This window comes from Brassica oleracea, chromosome C9 (assembly GCF_000695525.1).
Source record: "Brassica oleracea var. oleracea cultivar TO1000 chromosome C9, BOL, whole genome shotgun sequence".
Classification (NCBI taxonomy): domain Eukaryota; kingdom Viridiplantae; phylum Streptophyta; class Magnoliopsida; order Brassicales; family Brassicaceae; genus Brassica; species Brassica oleracea.
The window spans coordinates 15,506,505-15,515,786 of record NC_027756.1 but is presented as its reverse complement, the minus strand read 5'-3'; the positions used below and the strand labels follow the sequence as shown (position 1 = coordinate 15,515,786).

At 34.5% G+C, this 9,282-nt stretch overlaps 1 protein-coding gene across 1 annotated transcript; it reads right to left on the bottom strand.

Moving 5' to 3' along the window:
- Positions 1 to 2,773: 2,773 nt before the first annotated feature.
- On the bottom strand, positions 2,774 to 3,367 carry LOC106314426. Its single transcript, XM_013752295.1, has one exon. It carries the CDS (start codon positions 3,365 to 3,367, stop codon positions 2,774 to 2,776), a length of 594 nt encoding a protein of 197 aa, XP_013607749.1.
- Positions 3,368 to 9,282: the final 5,915 nt, after the last annotated feature.

Here is a 9,282-nt window from a genome sequence, read left to right as displayed (position 1 = left end):
CCCCCCCCCCCCCCTTGATAGTCTGATCGGTTTCCATTCCTTATTAGCCACCGAGAATTGAATCTGATGACACAGTCGCTCCATGCATAGAACAAAAAGGTATGGGGACAAAGGGTCACCCTGCCGAAGTCCACGCTGAGGTGTAAAAGCTTTCGTTCTTACACCATTCCACAATAAACTCATTCCAGGATTCATAACACATTCCATAATCCATGTGACCCATATCTGTGGGAGCTTCGCTGCATAAAGTGTATCCTCGAGGAAGTCCCATCTGATCCGGTCATAAGCCTTTTCAAGATCTAATTTGAGGAGCATCCAACCTTTACGCCCTTTCTTCCTTCTCTTTGAATGTACAACTTCCTGCACCACGACAATATTATCAGTGCTCAGTCTACCCGGTATGAAGCTAGCTTGCGATGGACCTATCAAGTTCGGCATAAGCTTCTTTAATCGCAACAACATCGCCTTTGTTACAATCTTGAAGAGAACATTACATAAGCTAATGGGTCGAAACTGCATATTTTTTTCAGGCTTCAGAACATTTGGTATGAGTACCAGCATCGCGTCATTCATACCCGCCGGGAGAACCCCCGATGCAAAGAACTCCAACCCAAACCGGGTTACTGACTCCCCCACCACATCCCAAGACTCTTGATAGAAAACAGGTTGAAAACCATCAGGCCCCGGGGATTTAAACCTACTCATGGAACGAGCCGAAGACTCCACCTCTAGAGTCGAGAAGGGTTTGTTCAACAGCTCTAAATCATCCCGTGTAAACTCGGTAAAGCCTTGCTGGGGAAGCTTTTCCGTATAGAGATTTATATCTTCCGTAGAGTACAGTCTCTTATAGTAGGTAATAGCTAGCTTCTCCAACTCTTCTGACTGGTCTATCCACCGGCCATCATCATCCTTTAACATTTCAATTCTATTCCTCTTCCGCCGCACTATCGTACTCGTATGATAATACTTTATGTTCCTATCACCAAGTACTATCCATTTTTCATGCGATTTCTGGTATCAAAGCACTTCCTCTAGTTCAAGAACCACATCAAAGTCTTTTAGTAGAGCTGCTTCCCTCACCAACAAATCATCATTCAGACTCCTCTCCAACTCCTCCTGAACAATTTTGATATCCTCAAGTAGTTTCTCTTTTCTTTTGATCACGTCACCGAATATTTCTCTGTTCCATTTCTTGAGTTTCATTCTCAAGAGAGTCAGTGCATTCGGGGTATGCATGTCCCCATTCCAAGATGTCACTAGTAACTCCTTAAAACCTTCATGTTTAAGCCATGCCGCTTCAAATCTAAACGGCCTTCTCCTCGGATCCCCTCGTTGTTCCGGTTCAAATTGCACATATATTGGTGCATGATACGATGCTAAAAAAGGAAGATGAGACACCACCGCCTCCTGCCATCTCACCCTCATCTGAGCATTACACAACACCCTATCTAACCGCCTAGCCACGAAGTTTCGCGTGTCTTTTCCTCTCCTCCATATGAACGTGTTGCCTCGGAACCCCATATCTACCAAGGCTAACTCATTAATCCATTCTCCAAAAGAAAGAGAATCTGGTGAAAGTCTGCCGTTCCCCCCAGTTCTCTCATCCATTCTCAAAATAGTATTAAAATCACCCCCACCAACACCGGCTCAACTATACTTTCCAACGTCTGTTTTAAACTTCCCCAGAGTCCACTCCGACGACTAACGGTTGGCGCAGCGTACACTGCAATAAGATGGATAGCTTCTGTCCCCATCATTACCCTAGCATGGATAAACTGCTCCGATGATTCCAAAACCGTGAGCAACCCAGCTTGATCTCTCCACAATAGCCAAATTCCTCCACTTTGACCAGTAGCATCAACTCGAAAAGAGTTATCAAATCCCAAATTCCGGCATATTCTCCTTGCTTTGTCTCCCCACGCATGGGTTTCAAATAACGCAAGAACATCAGTATTATACGTCTTCAAAATGTATCGAATGGAACGTCTGAAATTGGGTTTATTTACCCCCCGACAATTCCAAAATAAGCAATTTATCATCTTTAATATGATTAGATTCAATCGAATTACCGGGGCACCCTGTTATGCGAGGGCCAGAGCCCTCTCATCCCCCTTCGGACTATTCAGTATATCAGTCTCTCGCTGCTCAGTCACACTGATATATCCATTGGGTTCTCCAATTCCTCATCTCGCAATTGCATCGTTTGGGGCATGACCCTAACTTCCTCCACTCTATTACTGAAAACTCCACCCGATCTCCCAACAGCAATATTCTCCACTCTCAAGCTCTTACCAGATTCCGATAAACTGACTTCTCCCTTGGTTGGTCCAAACACCAAACCCCTGACATGCCTATTATTTAATTTTTTGGCCTTTCCACGTCCTTCCTCCATTGCTTTTTTATTACCAGCTCCTTTCACTTTAGTCCCCACCTTCAAACTAGTCATTGCACTAGTATTCCCGCCAAAGATTAAAGATTCCTTCCCATGCAAGATTCCCTTACCCTTCTTGTTTTGGATGTTCATATCATGATTCTCCTTATTCTCCTCACTGTTAACAACATTTTCGCTTGCTTCACCCCCACTCGTAAGCGTCTCTAAGCTTCCATATTTATTTGCAAGGGTAATATTCTCTCTGTTATTCCGACTACCTTCTACTGTTAATTCTCTCGTCGTGATATTTGACATTCGGGATTCTGTGTTCCTTCCTCTTCGCGGTCTCCTTACCTGAGTAAAGCCATCTCCCTGCACTTGTAGAACTTGTCGCGGCGTAGATTAAGCAGATATTGGCGTCTCTGTTTGGGTAACTGGATTAGCCACTCTTTCCACAATGGTCTTTGGACATCCATGGACCAGATGTCTGTAGATCCCACACTTGGAGCAGATTTCAGATAAACCCTCATAAGCCACAAAGTATCTCTCACCATTTATTAGAATTGTCCCCTTCAAAGGCTTTGCGAGGTTAACTTCAACACAAACTCTCGCAAATCTGGCTCTCTCAAAGTTCAATGTAGTCAGGTCCACACGTATTGGTTTACCCAACTCCTTGGCAATTCCCATGAGAATCGATCGATGATAGAAGTTCACTGGGATATTAGTTAGTCTGATCCAGACCGGTGTTGTAACAATATCATCTCTTAACGGATCAAATTCTGGCGACCAAGCTCTCACCATAAGGTAACTACCGAACACTCTCCATGGAACTCCAGTCAGCGCCGTCAAATACTCGCTCTCCTTTTCGAAGCGGACCATGAAGAACTGACGAGGCAAGTCCATCACATACATTTCCCCCTTCGGGTCCCATAGCTCCTTTAACTTCCTTCTCAAAGCAGCGATCACAACATTCCTTCCCAAAACCCTAACCACCATACACTATTTCCACATCCCATTCATTGCTTCTAACACCTCTGTTTCAATCGTAATGGATGGTTCGCCATCCTCTCCATTCGGAAATTCAACTCTGAGTCTCTCCGAAACAAAAGCATCATCAATCAGGCTCTCCGGCACCGGCATACCCCCCTCACTTGTACCCGTTACCTTAGCAACCCATGAAGTCCCCGTATCTGGCGGGTCTCCTGGCGGTCTCCCTCTCTCCCCCCGCGTCCAACATGGTCGCATCCTGATCTCCCGACTCCAAACCCCTATCGCCACTCTTCGCCAAAACCCTAGAATCGCCGCTCATAACCCCTTGTAACTTTTAGATAATACTTATTTTTACATATAGGCACATATTATCACTAGAATGATTTTCAGAATCCTAAGAAAAATAAATTGGTCTATCAAAATATATATTATATTTTTATTAAATTAATTATGAAACTGACTAGTAATATATAAAAAATATTCACCATTTTTTTCAGTAAATAAAAGCTAAAGAATTACATAATATTATTAACATATATATGACAACTAATGATTTTGAATAAAAAATATTTGATAATAAAATTTGTATCCACCATTCTTTTTGTTTAATTTATATTATTAAAAAATTTAAACAATCATTAACCATATAATAAAAAAATTAGATTTTTTTTTATATGTTATATTTTGATTTGTTTAAACGACTATAAATTATTAAAACTATTAAAAGTCTTACAGTAAAAGTTTTGTGAACAATTGTTTTATATTTTTTATTATAAAAATACACAAATGATCATAAAATCATATGAATATATATGAAGTATCATTTAATAGATATTCAAATTATATATATATATATATATATATATATATATATATATATCATTTAAATTAAACTATATGTCGTGTAAAAATATATAAATATTTTAATTTCGAAATTTACATTGAAAATGCATTGAGACCTGAATATTTCAATTTTCAATTTTACATTGAATCTTTTAAAAGGATTATAAATTATTAAAACTATTAAAAATTTCACAATAAAGTTATATGAGTAGGAACTAGAAATCTTCAATTAAATATTCATATTAAATAAACTATATACTTATGTCAATATCATTAGAATTTAATATATATCATATAAAATAAATAAACTGATTGCTTTGATTTATTTACTTTGATTTACGTGCTTACTCCAGTTTAATTATATACATAATATTTACTCGCTAATTATTTATTATATTTATTATTTTATAATACGTAAATGAATACAAAATAAATAAAAATTTTTAAAAATCCTTTATATATTAATTGAGGACCATTAAAACCTTTAAATGTAGCCATATGTCATCACCAAAATGATTTTCAGAATCCTTAGAAAAATAGGTTGGTCCATATAAATATATATTATATTTATTAAATTAAATATGAAATTTATTAGTAATGCATAAAAAATATTCACCATTCTTTCATTTAATAAAAATTACGGAATTACCTAATATGATTAACATATATATGAATTAATAATTTTGAATAATAAAAATTTGATAATAAAATTTGTGTCCTCCATCCTTTTTGTTTAATTTATATTATTAAAATTTAAACAATCACATTAACCATATAATAAAATATTTATATTTTTTTCTTATATGTTATATTTAAAAAATTTTAAAACGACTATAAATTACTAAAAGTGTTAAAAGTCTTACAATGAAAATTTTATGAATAATTGTTTTAAATTTTTTTATTATAAAAAATACAATTGACCATAAAATGATATGAATATGAAGTATCATTTAATAGATATCAAATTAAATATATATATATATATATATATATATATATTTAATTTCGTTTTAATTAAACTATATGCAGTGTAGAATATATAAATACGTTGATTTTCTTCTTATTTCTTATACTGTTAGTACTTAGTACTTGCCATGGAGTTTTAGGCTTGCACAACCAACATTTAACCACGGTTTGGAAATATCAAGGTAATACTTAACCTAGACTCTAGTACTTTTAGTCCATAATGGGTGAAATAGAAATTATCTATGTCATGGAGATGAAAATATATTTTCTTAGTCATGGTTTTACAGGAAAAAAAAGACATGAATAATATGGTGACTTTATATTTCGTAAAGGTGATATACGACAACGCTATATGATATATAAATTGTTGGCTATCTACTCTTCTTTTGAAACATCTTAAAGAGTATTAAAGATAAAGTATGATTAATTAAATGCGTTCAAACACTTATAATGTAATTTAGGGTAATCAGCAAACTACAAGTGGCATTACTTTTAGTCTCGATTAGAGCTCCACAATTGGAATAAGCTGTACTCTGTTTTTTTTTTTGCAGGTCATATTCTCTTGCAGGTAATGCTTTTGGTTCAGTTTGAAAACCATTTCACTAACATTGGAAATGTTATTTTTTGAATGGTTGTGTTTTCTGAATTTAGTTATCTTTTATTGGTTGCATACAAATCGGTTCTTTTCACAAACCATCGAGTTAAACTAATATTGAATTTAACATAAGGTAGATAATGCTAGAATTTCCATAGAATCGGACAGTTCATATAGTGTACAGATTCATATCTCAACCCAAGTGCTAAAATACATGTGGTACCGTAAACACCTAGACCAATAAAAATGTAAGTCCTCATAACAATAGTACAGCAATTAGAAAAGGATAACTTTTACGTAGAGATATGCATTTCAAGTAGCTAGTTAGTGTCATATATAATTTAACACAAAGACAAGTGGAGAGAGATAGAATGCAATCCAGTAGCCATTATTTTATTGTGAACAAAAAAAAAAATTGTTTCACTGTGAGAGATAGACTAATTCATTTGCCTCTTCTTCTGGGGGCAAAAACATACTGGGATACAAGACAAAATCAACGAAACTATAATAAAGAAACAAAACAATAAACAAACAAAAGCTGCCTTATCAACTATCTTCACTATTTTCTTATTTTCTATCCACTCTTCTCCTGGACCATTGTGACAAAACTTTATGTATAACTACAATTCCTTTTTAAAGGAATGGTCAGTGTAAAAATGAGAAAAACATTCAAAATATTTCTCATACATCGAAACAATCTGGTGGCTTTTTAAAAATTGAAGTTAGATACCAAAGCGATATTATAGTGGGCTAAGACTGAGTAAACAGATTTCGTCATACTTCTTGTATGATCTTGGACATATACCACATTTGAACGGTTGTCTAAGAAGATGTTTTTTTTTGTCTAAGAAAATGTGAAAGAGAAGCCTTGTGAGAGTTGTAACCACGTAGTACCATGTCAGTTTGGATGCGTATATCTATATTATATTTTCCTCCTTTTCTCTAATAAGGAACAATTGTTCTGATAGTGGAAATCAGAAGAGTGATTCTGTCGGCTTCACAAAGCAGCCACAATAAAATAAAATAAAATAAAATAAATGATTCAAACAGCAATGTGTAAGACTTATCAAAAGGGTGAAATATTACAAGTGCAGTCTAATAAATAATAGTAAATATGTGTACGTCAAAATAGTGGAAGTGATAGAAAAGAAACGTATAAAATGAATTAAAAACAAAGAGAAAAGAAACTAAAAAACAAAAAAAAACATTGTCCAGAAGCTTATGGAGCAAATTCGCAGAATCCACTATATGTGTTTGCTGCCACTCTTTGTGATAAGTTATGACCGAATATTTCCATTATTTGCCTGCTGGCTGTTCCAAATTGGAACACTATCCCTTGTTTCCTGACAACTACAAAAGCTTATTTTTTTATTTTTGAAGTTGTACAAACGCGATTCCTACTAAAGCAGCGTTTTGCGTTTAAACAAATTGATATTTTGAAAACATTTTCAGTTGTGACATTGATATAAAAAAGATCTCATGCATTTTCTATCTTTAAAGATGCAACGTTACAGCAAAAAAAAAAAAAAAAAAAAAAAAAACGTTACAGCAAAAGATTATAGATGCACAATAATGCATATTCAACCTTTTCATTAGTGAATTAAGGGCCGGTCCAATATTTTCAGAGGCGCTATACCAAATGAAATGTCAAAGAGGTTCTGCTCTTTAATTTTTGGTCATATAATCCGAGGCCTAATCGATGGCTACGGATCGGACTAATAACTCATTTAAGACAAATGAAAATACGTTTTAACAAAGTTATTAATTGTGTCCAATTGTAATGTATAAAATTGAATCTTTATTTGATAATCATTAACAGATGCATTTAAAATATTTATGATTAAAAATATTATAACATAAAAGGCCAATATTTAAGATTAACTTTTTCTTAATTTTACAATGATTGTACGTTGTAACCTTACTTTTTAGTTTTTACTAATAGTATCCATTAAGGTTTTTCTTTCTACAACAAATAAAACGCTATGAGTTTATTCAAGGACAAATCTCTAAAATAGCACTTTTCTAAGTTTATATCATAAAAATAACACTCAAAAACTAAAATGACCAAAATAACACCTTTCTAAGTTTATCCTTTGAAAATTTTAATTTTTTTTATTTTTCAAAATTTGAAATCTTATCCCCAAAACCCTAAACTCTAAACCCTAAACCCTAAACCCTAAATCCTAAACTCCACCCTTTAACTCTAAACCCTAAGTTTGTGAATTTTGATAAAGCATTAAGTGCTATTTTTGTGACTTTTGATCTTGGGTGCTAGTTTGGAAACAAAAACTTGATTTAATGCTATTTTTGTCTTTTTCTCTTTATTCAAACACAATTATTAGTTTCCATGATTAGCGTCGTTATCAATCGAAACTAACAAAAAATTATTTTATTTTCTGCTGATTGGAAAACCGAATGTTTAGAATTGAGCACAAAAAAGAACGAATGTTTGGTATGCAAAACTATTATTCCTAATGCATGTTTGCGTTCTTTATAAAATGTTGGCGGTATACAATGTACATTTCTGGAAAACTAATCAAGCCACACCTAATATGCGAACCTTTCTTTAAATATATTGATGGGATGTCCATTTGCCTACATACAACATACAACGTGTTGGATAAGCTTGAAATAGCTTGAGAAGCAAATTTCCTAAAACTATTGAGTTATAGTTATCTAGAGAGATTAGGAAATATTTAAGTTATGTTTATCCTAATGAGTTTAGGATAATTATAGTGATATATAAGGAGATGCAAGTATGTTGCATAACTAGTGAGTTTATGTGTTTTGAGAGCTTGAGGTTTTGAGAGAGTTTCCTCAAGAAATTAATAAGAAGAGTTCTTATATTGAGAAACTAGATTTGGTATCAGAGAAATTCGATCATGGGAGATATAGTTGTGGCGACAGGGAAACCTAAAGAAGGAGGAACTTCGATACAATGTCCTATGCTTAATTCATCTAACTATATCGTGTGGGCTGTAAGGATGAAAATAGCACTTAAAGTGCATAAAGCTTGGGAAGTTGTGGAGACAGAGACCCCGGACACTGAGAAGAATAACTTAGCGATGGCCCTGTTGTTCCAATCAATACCGGAGAGCCTCGTACTGCAGGTAGGCGAGTTTGACACAGCAAAACAAGTGTGGGAAGCTATTAAAACTAGACATGTAGGAGCAGAACGTGTGAAAGAAGCTAGACTTCAAACGTTAATGTCTGAGTTTGATCGACTAAGGATGAAGGAGACAGAGAGTATTGATGATTTCGGAGGAAAACTATCAGAATTGGCATCTAAATCCGCTGCTTTAGGAACAACAATCGAAGAAGCCAAGATCGTCAAAAAGTTTCTTTCAAGCCTACCTCGCAAGAAGTATATACAAATTGTTGCCTCTTTGGAGCAGGTTCTTGATTTAAATAAAACAAGCTTTGAGGACATCTTTGGCCGCTTAAAAGCCTATGAAGAACGTATTTGCGAAGAGAGTGTAGAAGAGGACGACAAAGGAAAATTGTTGTATGCGAATAA